General features: G+C 40.3%; 2 protein-coding genes across 2 annotated transcripts; both read left to right on the forward strand.

Moving 5' to 3' along the window:
- Nucleotides 1-319: 319 nt before the first annotated feature.
- Nucleotides 320-12433, forward strand: heatr6 (HEAT repeat containing 6). The gene is made up of 19 exons (XM_086057892.1): nucleotides 320-645; nucleotides 861-968; nucleotides 1425-1565; nucleotides 1644-1759; nucleotides 2040-2154; nucleotides 2268-2369; nucleotides 3140-3304; nucleotides 3369-3583; nucleotides 4464-4644; nucleotides 4780-4986; nucleotides 5114-5213; nucleotides 5489-5943; nucleotides 7128-7214; nucleotides 7836-7970; nucleotides 8533-8655; nucleotides 9759-9883; nucleotides 9950-10046; nucleotides 10161-10365; nucleotides 11104-12433. Exons 1-19 carry the CDS (start codon nucleotides 340-342, stop codon nucleotides 11658-11660), a joined length of 3540 nt encoding a protein of 1179 aa, XP_085914018.1. The 5' UTR covers nucleotides 320-339; the 3' UTR covers nucleotides 11661-12433.
- Nucleotides 12434-12683: 250 nt separating this feature from the next.
- ddx52 (DEAD (Asp-Glu-Ala-Asp) box polypeptide 52) lies at nucleotides 12684-18515 on the forward strand. The gene is made up of 15 exons (XM_086098755.1): nucleotides 12684-12779; nucleotides 12999-13209; nucleotides 13288-13427; nucleotides 13637-13822; nucleotides 13896-14039; nucleotides 14873-14984; nucleotides 15065-15137; nucleotides 15429-15632; nucleotides 16875-16965; nucleotides 17048-17170; nucleotides 17250-17400; nucleotides 17704-17779; nucleotides 17866-17937; nucleotides 18031-18297; nucleotides 18378-18515. The coding sequence occupies exons 1-15, from the start codon at nucleotides 12693-12695 to the stop codon at nucleotides 18406-18408; spliced, it is 1968 nt and encodes a 655-aa protein (XP_085954881.1). The 5' UTR covers nucleotides 12684-12692; the 3' UTR covers nucleotides 18409-18515.
- The last annotated feature ends 366 nt before the right edge of the window (nucleotides 18516-18881 follow it).

The following is an 18881-nucleotide window of genomic DNA, read 5'->3' on the forward strand; positions in this document are numbered from 1 at the left end:
TTGACGCGTGTTCCTCTACATTTCGAGATTAATTTTTACCATCCCAAAAATCCATCTTTTTTTGTCTCCAAAACATTTTTTTTTGCCCCCATAACAAATTTAACAATAAACGTTTCTAAATCGAGCATTTTTATAGATAAATTAAAAATATATTTATAATAAATAGTCTAAGTAGCTGAGTTTTTTTGCATACAGTATTTTCCAGATCTTTCTTCCATAATAGTTGCTGCAATTACTGTCCAAGCCCTCAGGTGGCGGCACTAAAACCAGTGTTTTGCCAACTCAACATATTAAAACCAACGAAGAACAAGTTCCGGAAGACATTCAAGACAAACAAAAATGGCGGCTTTGAGCGGCTTACCAGCGTCGCCTGCTCCCGTCATCCGCCGTGATGCACCCGTTTTCCCCGCTGTGCCTCTGTCCGCCGACGCCGCCCCGTTCACGCCACAGAGGGCCGACGTGTGGCAGCGCTCGGCGCGGCCGCAGACGGAGGCCGAGCGGCTCTTTAGTCGCTGCGCCGCTAAGCTCCGAGGGCTGAGGGCGGACTCGAGCCAGCTGCGGGAGGAGCTCAACCACCTTTTCGACCAGCTCATCTCCGAGAACTTCAACCGCACTTTGGAACCCGACATAAACATTCGGACGGAGGTGAGGGGAGGACACATTGACTGTCTTGTTCCTGGGGCTAGAGTGGTAGCAGAACCTCGGCAATGCAAACCGTTCCAACTTGCTGGCTTTAGCCGTGGAGAGTGGATGGCGAGGACGTGAACATTTCAGCATTTGGACAGGATGTGAATGATTTGATGGTGGTGTCACAATATGCGTTAACTAAATGTTGGGAATAAAATCACTTTTGTTTTCAGGATGTTTGCATCCTGCTCGTGAATGCCAGCCGTCTTGTGCCGATGAGTCAAGAACATTTGGTGGTCAAGCTGTGCACGCTCGTGCATCACCTCCTCAACCAGCTCAAGGTCATCAAGCTCAATGGCGTTACACGTCACCATACTTAATTAATATTCATGACTCTAGCGAGGGGGGTCAAACTCGGCGGGCCAGTTATGCTTTGACGCATGTAAACCGTCTACGAATAGATGTCTACTGTGCTAAACCTACTAATTCTCTCCAAGGATGATGTGCCTTATGCCAAATTCACTGCTATATGCGCTGAATACTATACTAATGTTCAAAGAGCCGATTATTTTATCTTTCTTTCTTTCCAGTGTACACGATACTCATAATTATTCGCCTTGAAGAAATAAACACATTTCTCTAAATAGATGAGTCCTTTTTCTAAAAAAAAAAATAGAAATAAAATAAAAACTCAGTACAAATGATGTATTAATATTTCCTCACATACTGGCCTCTTGTTTTTCTTAAGGCCGTGTCACAATTAAACACCTTGTTTTTATTTTATTTTTAAATTTAAGGTTATAATGGACGAGCAGACGCTGGACGTGCTGCTGAAGTACATGACGGCGGCGTTGGAAGCGTGCAGCGCGTGGACGCACCTCGGGGTCCTGCAGGCGCTCGCCACAATCGTCTATGGCAACGGACCGCAAAGCCACCAGGTGCCACGTCGCGCAGGCGCTCCATCACCACTATTGCTGCAACATCAACATTTCTTCACCCTTTTTTTTTTTTTTAAGCACCTGGATGACCTGCTGGGCGAAGGCGGTGTCCTCCTGCTCTACAGCGCCCCCACTCAGCCGGATATGGATCTACGTCACGCGGCCCTCACCTGTATGGCCAACATCTGTGTCAGGTGGCCTTATATCCTCCAATTAAAGAAGTCTTTAATCTTAGTCATCTCCTGTTTTCAGAGTTTGGTCATGTGATGTCCGCCCGCTGAGACTGTGATGTCATTTTCTGTTAACAGCAAGTGGCAAAATGGCCGCCTACTGAGATGGATAAAAATGGCTGGATTTTGCTGCTTAATTAATAATGTACAAATGCAATGTTAAGGACACATAGAACTTATATTAAAAACAAATTTTAAAAAATTATAGACTTGACTTAAAGAAGTCTGCTTTATCGTCTCTTAGGATTTCGGGTCATCCGCCATTGGACGACGGGCACAAGAGCGTATGTTTCTCCATCTTCCTGCAAACGCTGCAGGCGGCCAGACCGGATGACAGCGACGAACTCTTTTACTGCATTGTAAGGATTTTTTAAATTTTATTTGTTAGGGACTTTTTATTGTAAGGATAATTTTTCAGAGATTTTGAAGTAGGGGCACACGCAAATGTTGAGAATGTGTGTTGTATGTGCAGGTGATTCAGGCCGCGCTGAAAGGACTCCATTGTTGTCTGTTGGGCGGGAAGTGGAAGTCCGGCAGCGGCGAGGTGGTCGGATCAGTGCTGGCCGCTCTCAAGGTGACAAATTACATTTAACATTGTCTAAAAATAAGAGATAGACCGATATGTTTTTTTCTCAGGGCCGATACAGAAATGTCATTTTCAGTAAAAAAAAGAGAGGGGGGGTGACTATTGGTCATCAACGTTTTTTTTTTAGACTTTTCCAAATGTAGAGGGGTTTTTTTTTAGCTTAGAAAATACACAATCCTTTTAAATTTCTAACAAAATGTTTGGGGAGCTCCCAAGGTAATCAGTACATCTTAAAAAGTTAAATGGAAATTTAAACACGTAAATACCATAGCGCTCTCTAGTTTTTTACAGTAAGTAGTTTTCCCTAAAATTTAAGAATACCTGAAATCTTAAACTTTCACATGACTTTGTTTTAATGTCTAAACAAAAACAAAAGGTTTAGAAGACTCCAAGGGTTAGCAACATCTCTTATAAAGTTAACTGAAAATTCAAATAAATGGTACCCCGAGATTAAAATAGTTTTAGATTTACGTACTTTTATCGGCCGTCAGATTTTTAAAAAGGCAGATACTGATATTCGGCAAAATGTCCTATATCGGCGCCAGGCCGATTATCGGTCTATCCCTACTTAAAAATGTAATAGAATACATTCATGCCTTATGGTTTGCGATAGTCACATTGCCGACGTAGGGTTATCAATTAATTAAATTATTATATAAGTAGCACATATGCAACCACTTGTGTTTTAGTTCGTTAGGATAGCGTTAAAAATGAGGTTAGCGTCAGTTCTTCTATTAACGCAGTCCATCTTCTCTCAGAGGCTCATGTTCCAGGGAACTCCGGGCATCAGCGTGGAGTGGCCTGCCGTGCTCTACCCAGCACCCCTGCCGCATTACGAGAGCCCCCCTGCACGCAAACCCGACGACGCCGACGCCCCAAAACCGACAGAATCGGTGAAGGACGGCGGGGGGAAAGCGTCTGCGGTGAGGCGGCGGACCTCCGATGCGGCTCTTCAGACGTGATGACTGACAATGTTTCTTCTCGTAGAACAAGAAGAGGAGGTCCAGAGGGAAGGTTAAGAAAACAAGCGTGAAAGAGAGCAGGCGGGACGACGAGGATGACTGCGAGACGGCGGCGTTGGCAACTCGCAAAACAGGAAGTGAAGCCAAACCACCTTCGGTTTCGCTGTATCCCTCGTGGAAGCGGACCACTTCGGATTCCGAGTTTTCTGACCCGGAAGGCAGCGCGCAGAGCAAGTTAAGGTAGTAAAGAAACTTTTCATTTGGCACACAATGTAATGAGATTTGGTACACAATAAAATGGTGACATGAAATACTGTTCCACTCCAGGCCTGTAGGTGGCGGTAATGCTAAACGTTGCGGGTGCCGACTAGTTTTCGTTTCATTTGTGCATTTATTTATCAATAACTTTTAGTTGTGAAAATGTTTGAAAATATATTTTTTATGTGAAATAATAAAAATGGATATTTTAATTCAAAGCAAACAAACCGCATGGGTGCTAATGCCAAACAAAGTACGTGCCAATTGCACATGAAAGACTTGTTGCATTTTTCATTTTCTTTATTGCATAAAAAAATAAAAATATGGCTGCAGTGAAAGTTTAGTTTTATTCTAAATAATAAAGTAAAATTAAATGAAGATGGCAATTCTAAACCACTCCAGTCCTGTAGGTGGCGATGATTCCCAACAAAGTGTGTGCTAACTGCAAATTATGTTTATAAATTTTATGTGTTTATTTATTCATTGCTGTTTTGAGACAAAATAAATAAATAATTTGCTTTGATGAATGAAAGGATAAGCGGTACGAGAAGAATGAAGTGACACATCCAGGAGTGAAAGTGGGCTGGAACGGTTCAGAACTGTGTTCCGGCAAAAAATTCGGGACTAGAATTGTAGTGGACTCTAGGTGCATTCAATGACCACGCATGCAGTGGGAAATCTCAGACATACATAGAAAAAGCTCAGATGAATGAATGTTGCAGGTTTTTTTTGTTTTTTTTTATTCTAACCACTTTCCCCCCTGGACACATCTCATATTGTTAAATCTGAACGCTGTATTTTATGTCATTGGCGGGCGTACCTAATGAAATGTCTGCGATCATGCTTTTTCTCTCCCCATCAGGGTTAGTCACGCTCGCATACGCCAGGGGGCGCTGCACTGCCTGCTGGCCGTGGTCAAGTGGGTGGAGAAGCGCACTCTGTACGGCTACTGGTCCTCCTTCATTCCGGAAGCGCCCGTCGGAAACGGAGCCGCGCCGCCGCTCACTCTGCTCACCATCATACTGAAGGACCCTTCGCCCAAGGTGCGCTGTTCAAATTTATGATTTTCCCCCCCCCTCTTCTGATAACAAATGAGCTTTAATTTTTCTTTACAGATAATGCAAAAAATAATAATACTTTCACTTGGAATTTTTGTTCCCCCTTTTGTGGTGTCTTAGGTCCGTGCGTGCGCGCTGCAGGCGTTGTCGGGCATGCTGGACGGTTCCCGGCAGTTCCTGGCCGTGGCGGAGGACACGGCGTCGCCGCGCACCTCCTACACGCCGTTCTCTTTTACTTTGGCCACCGCCGTTCGGGAGCTGCACCGCTCACTCAGCTTGGCTCTCGTGGCCGAAACGTCGCCTCAGACCCTCACGCAGGTCATAAAGGTATTCGCAAATTCCTTATTCAGAATGTTTCAGTTACGCTTGTTCGCGAGAACACTGTTGTTAAAAAAAATAAAGAGCGCCTCCTGGTGTGGCTGTGAGTAATAGCGTCATTTTCCCGTGTCGTCAGTGTTTGGCCCACCTGGTGTCCAACGCGCCGTACCACCGCCTGAGGCCCGGCCTGCTCAGCTCGCTATGGAAGCAGATACGACCATATGTGCGCCACAGAGGTAAAAAAAAAAGTCTCAAAGCGGCCATTTTAGCCATATTTTGGACATTTCCAAGACTCACTCAAAGAGTTACTACGCCAAGAAATTTTGTCAGACTGCCTCTAAATTGAAAGCCCGTCTAGATAGTCAAAGCAAAATTGAGAACTATATTAGTTTTCAACATTGTTAAAGTTTGATGACTTACTTTAAAATATGCCTGAAAAGACACAGCAGCCATTTTAGTCTCCATTTAATATGATAAGTAAACAAAGCTATTTTCTTTGCTGTGCCCTCAGACGCCAACGTGCGAGTGTCGGCCCTGACGCTGTACGGCGCCCTGGTGACGACTCAAGCGCCCCTTCCCGAGGTGCAGCTCCTCCTCCAGCAGCCGGAGAGCAGCGGCGGCTCCTTCACGCCGCAGGACTCTCGCTCCCTTAACTGGCGACAACGAGGCGAAACTCCCTCGCCGCGGGCTCCTCGCACGCCCAAGGAGGCGGCGGGCGGCCCGCCGTGGCTGCTGACGCTGTGCGCCGCGCTGGTGACGCAGCCCAGGGAAGAGCAGTCGGACAGCGAGGGCGGCGCCGGTCTGGTTTTGGAGCCGTCGCCGGTGCGGCTGGAGGCCCTGCAGGTGCTTTCCCACCTGGTGCGAGGTTACATCTCGCTGAGCCAAGCTTGCTTGTGCGAGATCGGGCAACTCTGCGCTCGCTGCCTGGCTGAAAGTGACCCATCCATACAGCTCCACGGCGCCAAGGTATTGTCTTTTATTGAGTTTAAAGTAGCACTAAAGAACTTTTCAACCTTAATAAAATATTTTCATATCTCTTCTGATGAAACAGACTTAAAACTTGTTGAATGGTACCTTTGCCATGGCCTGAGGGGGTCTGTCTCATTTTTACTGGAAATAAGCAACTTTGAGGAGGTTGGTAGGAACACTGCCACACAAAAAACGACAAATGTGCTGACTGCTTTATGGCATACGTCACTTCCTCCTTTCCGCAGTCGTTGCAAAGACAGAAGTTATTTTGAATGTCGACTGCTTTCCTGACAGAAGCTGCAAAACAATTGAAAAGTTTTGTCTGAGGAGACAAAAAAAATAGGGAAGCAACCCGGATAAAAGGACAGTCAAGGATCAACATTGGCCCGACTTTCACTCGCTGGCTAAAAAACAACACAATGCGTCTGTCCTCATGGGAAATGTGGTCTTCATTCAGACATAACAATACCACTTTTGTCCATATTTTTGAAAAACCTAAAAATTATCGTTTATAAAATTTGACCCATCAAAAACGTATTTTATTCATTTGAATTATGATTATTATTTTTTTCTAAATTGAAGGCCTGGAGATGTATTGTAGTTGTTAACGAGCAGTGTTGGGCAAGTTACTTCCAAAATGTAACATATTTCATATTACTAGTAGTTACTTGCATTTGAAAGTAATACGTTTCTTTACAATATTACCATCTGTGTAGAGTTACTCAAGTTTAAGTAATTTTTTTTTTTAATGTATTATTAAATTATTTAATTTAGCTATATAGCTTGTGGTATCATGTTAGATATTTTTACTCTACAGTGCGAGATCACTGCCTTTTGATTCATATTTGTATCAAGATGTATTTGTTTCCAAATATAAATATTGGAACTGGTATTTGGTCCGGTAAATAAATATACCCAGACTGCACACCTTAAATGAAATTATCAACATACTAAAATTAATTTACATACACGGGAACGATGAGTTTATTTTGCCAATGTGTGTTCCTCTTATAGTGATCGATGAAGTATAATTGATAACTGGTCTAACAAAATGGATGTTTTTTTTTGTCCATATATGCGACATGTGTCTGACATGTCTTCTTCTTCTTTAATAACTAGCATATGTTTCGCCTTCTGTGTGGAAAAAGTTTACCTTAAGAGTTGTGTAACAATTTGTGCAGCTGCTGGAGGAGCTCGGAACCGGAATCATTCAGCAGTACCAGGCGGAGAGCGACGTTCCAGAGGGCACGCGGGTCCCCCTGAACCAAGTACGTTGGTGATGAGAGGCGCACACACTACTCACAAAAAGTTAGGAATAAAAAAAAATATATATATATATATTATTATTTTTTTATATATAGATTTTAATTAATTAAATTAATTAACTCATTCACTGCCATTGACGGCTATAGACGTCAAAAATTCATTTGAACTATTTCTATTTGTTAAACATTTTTTTCCCACTTTTGTTAACAAGAGTGTGAAAACCTAGAATTTTTTTTATGGTACATAGATATGAAATTTGTGATTAATCGTGAGTTAACTAGTGAAGTCATGTGATTAATTACAATTAACATTTTAATCGCCTTTTTTTTATCACTTCAGGTGAATACAATTTTTCATTGTAATTAATCACATGACTTCAATAATTAACTCACGATTAATCACAAATTTTATATGTTCTAAATGTAAAAAACATTTTTTTTTTTAGGTTTTCATACTCTTATTAACAAAAGTGGAAAACTAATAGAAATGGTTCAAATGAATTTTTGAAGTCTATAGTCGTCAATGGCAGTGAATGAGTTAAAAATGTATTTAAAAAAAAAATATATATATATATTTTTTAAGAATTGTAAACAGACACATATGTATTGACCCGATCTGAAAAGGTGGTTCAGTTCTGGACGGAGGTGCTGAGCGGGCCGCTGAACGGTGCGCTGCAGAACCAGCAGCATCCCACGCTGCAGACCAGCGCTTGCGACACGCTGGCCTCCATCCTGCCGCAGGCCTTCGCTCAGCTGCCCGTGAGTTTCACATTTCTTCTACGCTATTAACTCATTCACTGCCATTGACGCCTATAAACGTCAAAAAATAATTTGATCTATTTCTATTAGTTAAACATTTTTTCCCACTTTTCTTAACAAGAGTATGAAAACCTAGACTTTTTTTTTATTTATAATCTTTTATTTTATTAATTTTTTTAAAGAAAAGATTATTTAAAAATTAGGGGCGTCAGGCAATTAAATTATTAAAAATTGGGGGCGTCAGGCGATAAAAATTTGTAATTGTAATTAATCGCATGACTTCAATAGCTAACTCACGATAATCACAAATTTAATATCTGTTCTAAATGTACACTAATTTTCTTCTAGGTTTTCATACTCTTGTTAACAAAAGTGAAAAAAAATGTTAATCTAATAGAAATAGTTCAAATGAATTTTTGACGTCCAAAGCCGTCAATGGCAGTGAATGAGTTAATCAATTGTGTGGGTTTCATTCAAGTTCGTTTGTCGTTTTGACGTGGCTGAAAATGGAAGACTTTGTTTACTAAAACGCTCTCGGGGAATTTTGCTCATCTCGTCACAGGACAAGATGCAGCTGATGTGCATCACCGTCCTGCTGGGTCTCACCTACAGCGACAGCGACCTGGTCAAGATGGCGGCCGTCAGAGCTCTGGGCGTCTATGTGCGCTTCCCTTGCCTGAGAGAGGTAGTGATGAATGCCTTAATGATTGCTTAAAGAAACACAAAGAATTGATAGATCATGTGTAAATGATTGATGAGGACTGTTTATTCAACGAGCAAGTTTTCTCTCACACACATCGCATGTGATTCGGGAAGCTCAGCAACATCCATGCACCATTGCAGTGATGTGTATCCAGTACATGTATCAATAATAGTATTTTTAAAAAACATTAGAGCTATAATATATTTCAAAATATGGATTATTTAGGAAAAATATAAATGCAAATGTGGAAAAAAACTATTATTTTTGGACTTTGCGTTTTGCACTTGTTCTTTTATACAGTTTTTTAAATTTATTTTGTAAAGAATCTAATTTGTGTTTTTCTGAATATATATTTTTCCTGTTTTTTAAAAATATTCTTTCCTTTTTTGGTGAGATTTTTTTATTTGCTGTTATTCAGATTTCGTTTTGGAATATATATATATATATATATATATATATATATATATATATATATATATATATATATATATATATATATATATATATATATATATATATATATATATATATATATATATATATATATAATTTTATTTTTATATTTTTTTGCCCCGAGATTGAAGAGCAAACATGTGGAGGCTTGATAAATATGATTATAAATATTATTATTATTATTATTATTTTCCCCAATGAATCAGTGTAGGAAGTACCCATTCATAATTTTAATTACAGCTAGGCTTAATTTTTATTTTTGTTATTAGATTTTTTTAAGCAAATCTTATTTACATTTTTGTATGAATTTGAAAATAAAGATTATGCATACATATTTGTTTAAAAATGATTTTAGAATTAGTATTTTAGAATATGGATTGTCCATGTCAAATATTTTTTACATGTAAAAAAATTAGTTTTGTTTTTTTTACCATTTAATGAATGATGGAAACACACATTCCTAATTTCCACTGCAAATGGGCATGCCACGTAATAATCTATCAATCATTCCATCAAGAGGTGACTGAATACACAAAATAGTCTTTTATAATTTTGCTAATTAGAAAATATCCTGCTTAATCAATGATGTTCTTTGACAATCATTCAACCGAATTGATTTGTCTTCATTTGAGGACTTGATGTTTGTGGCCGACACGGCCAACGTGATCCTCGCCACCCTGGACGACCGATCCTCCAACGTCCGCGCCAAGGCCGCCTGGTCGCTCGGTAACCTGTCCGACACGCTCCTCGTCAACATGTAAGACCTTAACAACCTTCCGCGCGAGTTTGTGTGAGTGATGTTTTGTTTCCCGTCCCCACCCAGGGACTGCGTAGAAGTGGACTTTCAGAAAGAGATGTCGGACATGTTGGTGCTGAAGATGCTGCAAGCGGCCACGCGTGGGGCGGCTGACAAAGACAAGGTGACATCTTTTCATTTCCATATTAAAGTCTGTTTAGATGTTCTAGTAGGTTTTCGTGACATTTTTCTTGTGGGTTTTATTCTCAAAATCCCGTGTTCGTTTTGGCCCATTTAGGTGAAGGGCAACGCGGTGCGGGCCCTGGGGAACCTGCTGCATTTCTTGCACGGGGATCAGCTGGGCCGCGCGGCCTTCCGGCAGCCTCTGGAGGACGCCGTGAGAGCTCTGGTCAAGACGGTGCAGTCAGTGGCCACCATGAAGGTGCGCTGGAACGCCTGCTACGCTCTGGGCAAAGCCTTTAAGAATCCGGATCTGCCACTCGGTAAGTGGACCTCCACCAGCCCACTGGGAAACCCACTGAGTCACATGGGTTAACCTCAGGATCTGTCTCTGTCTCACTCTCCCTCTCTCCCTCTTTCTCTCTCTCTCCCTCCCTTTCTCTCTTTCCCCCCCTCATTACCTTAGTTAGTTTTAGTACGTTTTTTTTTACCTTATCATTGCTTAATTAAAATATATGTACTAAGTATTTGTTATTCATTTAATTCATTAAAAATATGCTTTATTGTAAATAGTAAAGTAAAAGAATATTTGTAAGCAATTTTACATACATTACATTTGGGTTTATTTTATTTTATTGAATAATTGTTTGTTTTAATGTCAATAAAATAATAAAAAATAGTTGCATACCAAAGATATATTTTTTTCAATTCATTAATTTGATTAAATAATTGGTTTATTTGTTTTAAATTAACCTGATTCCTGATGTGACACAATGCAGTCATATTTTATTTATTACAACATTTAACAAAAAAGTTTGGGTGTTTTTTGTGTGTATTTTTGGGGGGATGCTAGAATGTATTAATAGCATTTCAGTCCAGTTCAATGGTGAATTTTATTTTTTATTTTTTTAATAGTCTTATTTAATAATTTCATGATCTTGCATTTCAATTTCTCTGTACATTAAATCAAATTTCTCTATTAAAATGAATGGAAATGCCGATCTATTCCGGCCATTGCAAAAATGTTAATGATTGTAAATATATATGTCAACATTGCACAGAGTCCGCCTGCTGGTCCGGCGACGCCTTGGCGGCCCTCTGCAACGTGGTGGCCTCCTGCAAGAACTTCAAGGTGCGCATCAAGTCGGCCGCCGCCCTGGCCGTGCCCGCCCGCCGACGTTGCTACGGCGACGCCGATCGCTTCGGCCACGTTTGGCGCTCGCTGGCTGCGGCGCTCCGGAGCAGCGAGGACACCCACGACTTCCTGGAGTTCCGCTACAGTGCCAGCCTGCGCCACACGCTCTCGCAGGCCCTGCTGCACCTGTTGCACCTCGGGCTGCCTCCGGACCTACCCGCAATTTCTGCCTCACTGGCCGGCGAGGAGGGCGGCGGCGTCAGGGAGCACCTGCTCAAGTACCTGCGGGCCGAGGGGACAGCAGGGGAGGAGAAGGATGTGGCGACGGGGGACGCTTTTAACCCGCAGCAGAGAGTCCAGAGTCTGCAGCAGACTGTTCAACGACTCAACGCGATGGAGGTTGACACGGAGGAGGAGAAGAGTGGGAAAGAGAGACTGATTTACTTCCTGGAGGATTTGCTGAAAGACTGCGAGGAACCCTGAAGAACTAATAGCAAAGTAGACACCCTCGTGCCTCGGGCTGGGCAATAAATCAAATTAGTTTGATTAATCGTCATTTTGAAAATCGAATCGTTTAAAATTTGCTAAATCGTGAAATCTAATTTTGTGTTCTGGATTATTAAAAGTTGTTCTTATGTTCTGTTAGATCCAGATGTTATTGTGTGTTGGAATTTTGCTAACTATGAATGTTAAGTTTATGTTAAAACTGATTTAGAATCAGTATACATTATTGTTGTCTGAAGATTTTGCACGGGAATTATTTTTGAACAAATGAGATCTTTAAATAAAAACTTTGCTGGGTTTATTAGATTAAAATCGTAATCGTCCTGAATGACTGAAAAAAATCGAGATTTTATTTTTTGGCCATAATGCCCAGCCCTACTCGTGCCTTATTGGAAGCTTTTAATTGTACACCATGAATAGCCTGTTTTGTTTTTCTCATCAAAAGCTGTTTTATTTTACTCATCATTTCAACACATGCCTTTATGTTCAATTAAACACTCAGGGCATGTCACAAAAGCGCGTCTGACATGTTGGAAGCACTTTTAAATGATGAACTCAAATATATTTTAGTTCATCATATAAAAGTGCTCGTTTTGTTGTCATTAGGGGTACGACTGAGCTGGTGCAGCTGACTTTGGGGGTGGGGAAGTGGGCTACAGCTAGACTGGTCACCAGCCTTATATAACTTAAACAACTCCACACAGGAACCTCAAAGATCATATTACAAATGAAGTAAATGACTATAATCCTCATTTGTCATTGTATTGTTTGTTTTTTGTTCTACCTATACTTGCAAGTCAGCCTTTTAAATCGATTCAGCAACTCTTCCCAATACAAAATAGGCAAACTTTTTTTTTTTCACTCATTTACACATGCACAGTGTAAACTCCAATACACTAGTTGGCGGTAGTGCACCAATAAACTGATTGGCCGATCACAAATAAACACCACAGAAGGAGGAGGTGGTGCAAACGCTCTGCGCACGCGTAGTTTCTTAGCCTACAAACTAAGATGGACGCCTTCGAGTTGTTTCGGAAACTCGGATCTGGAGCTAAATTCGATCTGAAAAGGTTTGGCCAGGACGCTGCTCGCTTCAAGGTACGTCTAGTGTGTGTGTAATTGATGTATTTTTAGACAGATGTTATTTCGTGGATGAAAAGGGCTACTATTCGTTCCATTTTGGCTACTCGTGTCACCGTGGCGTGATCGTCCACCGTTGTCATTTTTCGGGATGTTTTACGAACAGTTTAGTGTTCACGAGTGACTCAATGGAACGCCGAAGTGTTCACATTTCCACTGTAAATTTTTCATTTCTAGGTTGTCAGGAAGCATGTGGGAGACGCGTCGCTCGAGCAGCTCTCTGCGATCGATTACTTCGCCTCAGGCGTGACGAATGGAGCGCAGAGCACAGCTACGGATCGAGAGGAGGAGGATGAGGGAGAGGAGAGTGACGTTGGGGCCAAAAAAAGAAAGCGACAAGATGAGAAGAGGGTGAAGAAGAAAAAGTCGACCAAAAAGCTAAAAGCGGGTAATGTTTGCTTTTAATGAGGCATCGTACATTAAATTAAATAAACAAAGTTAATGGTTAAGGTTCAATGTTTTCCAGGTGATGTTGACGGACAGAACAACTCAAAGCAGGACGGTATCACATGGACGTCGTCACTGGACTGGAAGATCCGGAACCTTCCAGGAGATGGGAAGGAGAAGTCATCGCTGAAAAGATTGAAGCAGCTTCATCGCGAGAAGGTTGGACTCTTATTTAGTGGACACTGGACAATAGTTTTAGTAACATATTGACATTTTTGTAGTAGGTCTGACTTTTTGTGTTCATTTATATATGTATATTTTATTATCTTTACATTTATTTAAATGGATGATATTTTATATCACCTAAAGTAGGAATAATGGATTCCATGTATGTAATGAAAAATGACTTTACTTTGTTCGTGTTTCAGGTGAACCGCCTGCGTTCTCGTCACCGCATCAACGTGCACGGCAGCGACATGCCGGACCCCGTGTCCACCTTCGAGGAGATGCAGTCCGAGTACCAGCTCGACCCGCGGCTACTTCACAACCTGCGTGACGCCGGCCTCAGCGCGCCCACGCCCATTCAGATGCAGGCCATCCCGCTCATGATGCGCGTGAGTACAAACGTGCGCACGTGTCCGCTATTTGGCGTGTGGCCGTGACATCACGACGGTGTGCGTCCATCAGAATCGCGAGATCCTGGCCTGCGCTCCGACGGGATCGGGCAAGACGCTGGCCTTCTGCCTCCCGCTGCTCGCGCACCTCAAGCAGCCCGCCAAGCTCGGCTTCAGGGCCGTCGTCATCTCGCCCACCAGAGAACTCGCCAGCCAGGTAACTGCATAAGAATATTAAAAAATAGTAATAGAGGCTAAACTTTTAATAAAAAAAAATTAAAAAAATGCAGCTGAAACTGTGCTGTATGTTAGTAGTAATGGCAGAAATAATAATTGATGCCTTGTGAAATAAATCCCATGGTGGGCTCTGGGTTCACAAGTCCTGTTATTTCGCTGGTTAAGAAAAAATGTATAGTTTTTATAACTGTTTTGTTCTTCCTCCTGTTTATTTGGGGTGTAATTCCAATGTTGGCCAGTAGATGTCAGTGCCCCACCAGTTTCACCTCTAAATTTGGAAGCAACGAAAACAGGAAGTACTTAAAGCTCAGCATTGTTTTTGCTGATGTTTGTTGAACATAAAGTCCTCGTTAATCCTGCTTTTTCCACCTACAGAGCAACAGCTGTAGGTTGATTTATAATGTAAATCTTTTGGGCATGATTATTGTTTATTATATTACATAAGTATTTTGTAGCGTGGGTTTCACTTATTGCAAGGCTAATCTGGAACGTAAACCCCCGCAATGGAGGTGGATTTACGATACTTCTTTAAAAACAACACCAGTGAGAGATATTTTTACTCTCATTTTTCTTTTCTTTTTTTTTTTTAAATCCATTTTTGTAAATCCCATAGGAAAATACCAGAGTCAAACATAATTTTGTTGTTTTCGGGGACAAATTGACAAAAACTGCTGAATCTGAAAATTTTAATAGAAAATTGTGTCGGCTGTACAAGCATGTTTGCCACATGTGGAAAATTCTGAGAAATGCAAAGTGAAATGAAACTCTGAAAAGTGAAGTAGAATGAAATAAAAACAACAATTTGTTTGTCAGACCCACCGAGAGATGCTGCGGCTGTCTGAGGGTGCCGGCTTCCGGATCCACATCCTAAACAAAGCGACGATGGCGGCCAACAAGTTTGGACCTCAGTCCAACAAAAAATTTGGTAACGTGCTGAAAGTCAAAAAATAAGTGGGAATGTGAAGAAGTTTTTTTTTTTTTGACACACTTGTCCGTCCCGCACAGATGTCCTCGTCAGTACTCCCAATCGACTCGTCTTCCTTCTCAAACAGGACCCCCCCGCCATTGACCTCAGCAGGTAAAGCCTCACCGCATGCCGGCAGCCATTTTGTTGCATTTGCCATTCATTGATGTTTTTGTAATTTTCTATGTTATTGAAGTTTTTTTTATTTTTAAACATATGACTATATTATAGTCTTTACGTCCAAGATTATAGAATGTAGAATTTTCTTTTTTCTCAATTGTTTCCCAGCAATTAATATATTCAGTCTTTTGATAGGTTAAAATGTAGTTGCACGGCGTGGCGCCCCCTGCAGTTTGGGCATGTTAGTGTTTTGTAAACAGTGTGTGGTTTGTGCGTGTTGTTCAGCGTGGAGTGGCTTGTGGTGGACGAGTCGGACAAGCTGTTCGAGGACGGCAAGGCGGGCTTCAGGGAGCAGCTGGCCGCTATTTTCCTGGCGTGCTCCAGCGCCAAGGTGCGCCGGGCGTTCTTTAGCGCCACCTGCACACAGGATGTGGAACAGTGGTGCCGTCTCAACCTGGATAATCTGGTCTCTGTCAACATCGGACACAGGCAAGGCTGCAGCACTGTCAGCGCTGATCAATTTAGTAGCAGTAGTAATGTTTGTTTTAATACATTTTTTTTTTTTGCATTTTTCAACAAAAAATCACAGATTTTTTTTTATTTTTACTCCCGGCTTTTTAACTTTTATCATATCATATTCACAAATCTATTTAGAATTGTGAGTAATTAAGGGTTTTTTCAACATGGCCCTTAGTTGAGCTCTTATACTCTGCTGCCACCTGCTGGTTTGTGTAAAAACTACAATTTCTTCAACTGTTCTTTGCAGTTGAGAGGCTGCATCGAAGCATTTTGTATGCTCTAGCATAACCCCCCCCCCCCCATAAAAACGTATAAGTACGTCTTTGGGACACTTAAAACCTTTCAAATGGAACATATTTATATGTTTTTGGGAGCAAATTAGTTCAAATTTACTCATGCAAGAAAACATGCTGCTAGTTTAATTATTTAAATCTTTCTTGTGTGCATCCTTTTTTGTTCATTTTTTTTACATTAGTGTTTATGTTTTATATACATTTTTATTCCTAAAACTTACTTGCATCTTAATTTTTTTTAATATTGTGCACTTTTTTTCCATTTGTATATTTTATATTTGTGTGTGGGTCCAATATTACTTTTTTTTTTTTTTAAGTAAACATATTCCCCCCTTTTTTCATCTTTTTTTGTATATTTTGTTAGTTTGTTATTTTATTTGTACCATTTACATTTGCTGTTTTCATAACTTATACATACTTATTTAGGGGGCTATTATTTATTTTTTAATTTAAAAAAATCTGTTTTATTGGTTATATTTTTTCTTAGATTTGTGTAATACTTTTCACGTTTTTAGTATTTGCATAACTTACATTTTTATTATATTTTTGTTATTATATTTTAATTACATTTACTCCACTCAGCTTCATTTACAAAGCTTTTTTTTTTTTAATCAACCGTATCTGAAACAGTTTGAACAAAACAAAAATTGCACTTAAAACGCAATAAATAAATAAATAAAATCTAACTTTTTTATTGAAAAGACTTTCCTTAAAAATAAAACTAGTCAATGAAATCCAAATCCTCTTGCAGCACCTCCTGTGTGTCTTTAAACTAGACCATTTTTATAACAATGATATATTCCGTTTTTTTTAATATTTTTTTTTTATTGGTTATATTTTGTATTATTAATTATAAGCCGTATGGTGTGCTGTTTTAAAAGTAGAGTTTGATAACTTTATTTGCCGAAATGTTATTTAGGAACACGGCGGTGGCTTCCGTGCAGCAGGAGTTGCTGTTTGTCGGTACGGAGAACGGCAAGCTGGTGGCCGTGCGTGACATCATCAAAAAGGTTTGAACGCCACTTTCCCGCTTTCAAATTAATTGTCAATACAATTCAATCGCAGATTCAAGGTCGAACCTTGCGTTTTCAGGGCTTTCTGCCTCCCGTGCTGGTGTTCGTTCAGTCCATCGAGCGAGCGCGGGAGCTCTTCCACGAGCTTGTCTACGAGGGCATCAACGTGGACATCATTCACGCTGAGCGTACGCAGCAGCAGGTATGAAATAAATAAATAAATATTAGAAACATGCCGTCGACGTGACAAAATGGCTCTAACCGTCTTCACCTTCTTGTAGCGAGACAACGTGGTGGAGAGTTTCCGCTGCGGAAAGATCTGGGTACTGATCTGCACGGCGTTGATGGCACGAGGAATCGACTTCAAGGGCGTCAACCTGGTGCTCAACTACGATTTCCCCACCAGTGCCGTTGAATACATTCACAGGATAGGTAAGCAACCTTGGAATGTCAACATATTTCAAGCTGTTTTTTATTTTTTTTAGGGAGATTTTTTTTTTAAATCATTCATTTGAAACAACCAAAAAATTACAACAAAATTTTTTCCAAATTGTATAAACATCATGAATTGTTAAATCTTGCTTTCTTTCTTTTTTCATTGTTTGACGTGTAGCTTTGTTTTTCTCTTATAGAAATTTCGTCATTCATACTTTTTGTATTTGTATTATTATTATTTTTTTTTAATAGAATAAAATGTATGGTCATAGATGACACATTAACGCCCAATCACTTTAGGTCGCACGGGCCGAGCGGGACATGAAGGGAAAGCCATCACCTTCTTCACAGAAAACGACAAACCGCTCCTGCGAAGGTACGACCACAATGATGTTAAATAGGCTGCATTCAAAAATTGTTGCAAGTTGCTAACTGATAATGAATGTCATATTTCGTCGCTAGCATCGCAACGGTCATCAAACAAGCCGGCTGTCCAGTACCAGATTACATGGTTGGCTTTAAGAAGATACACAGGTACAAACAATAGTTACATTTATTTATTTATTTATTTATTTATTTTCCTTTGGCACTTTCACAGTTGACGTTGTTTGTTTTTGTTTTGTTTAGCAAAGTGAGGAGGAGGCTGGAGAAGAAACCTCCCAATAGGACCACTATTTGCACCACGCCGCGTTCCCTCATGAAGAAACTGCCCAAAAGTGTCCAGAAAACCCCCCCTCCCAAAAATGTCCAGAAAAAAACCCCGCCCAAAAATGTCCAGAAAAAGGTGCAAAAAGTCCAGAAAAGGCAGCAAAAAGAAACACCCAAAAAAGTCCAGAAAAATCTGAAAAGTCCAGGGAACAAGAAAACGTCGAATTCACTGAAAAAACAAGTCAGGTGAGACTACTGTGTGACTTACGTGATTATTTTTGTTACTGTTGTATTTATTTGCACTAAATATTTTGTCATGTGTGCAGAAAAAAGAAGAACAAGGCACAGGAAGAGTAGAAGATGGACTGTAGAAGCATTTGTTTGTTCTTTGTACGTCTAAATAAAGAAAAAAAAAGTATTGTTATCAGTATTTTTCTGATTCTTGAATTTTATGATGGAGGCTGCGGGCCGGATAAAATGTTATTAAAAAAAAAAAGCCTTACTATATATACATGGTCATTAAAAAAAAAGCCTTAAAAAATAATTTTATATAAGACTTCTTTTATCTTATTTGTTACAAAATATTTGTTCGGGATTGTCCGTACTTTTTTCCAGTTAATATTTACAAAATAGTTTCAAAAAAGAAATCACAAAAGGACTCAATACAGAGTCTCTTTGAAATAATACACCATTTGTGTAATGTGTCAGACAGACTTTCCCAACAGAAACCGATAATATATTTGATTAAACACCTTTAAATAGCATTATTACCTGTGGGAATGGCATCAAAAAGTATGGCATACTCTTATAAGTACCTAAAAATTCAGCGT

Source organism: Leptonotus elevatus, chromosome 16 (assembly GCF_054856555.1).
Source record: "Leptonotus elevatus isolate MCC_2025b chromosome 16, RoL_Lele_1.0, whole genome shotgun sequence".
Lineage (NCBI taxonomy): Eukaryota > Metazoa > Chordata > Actinopteri > Syngnathiformes > Syngnathidae > Leptonotus > Leptonotus elevatus.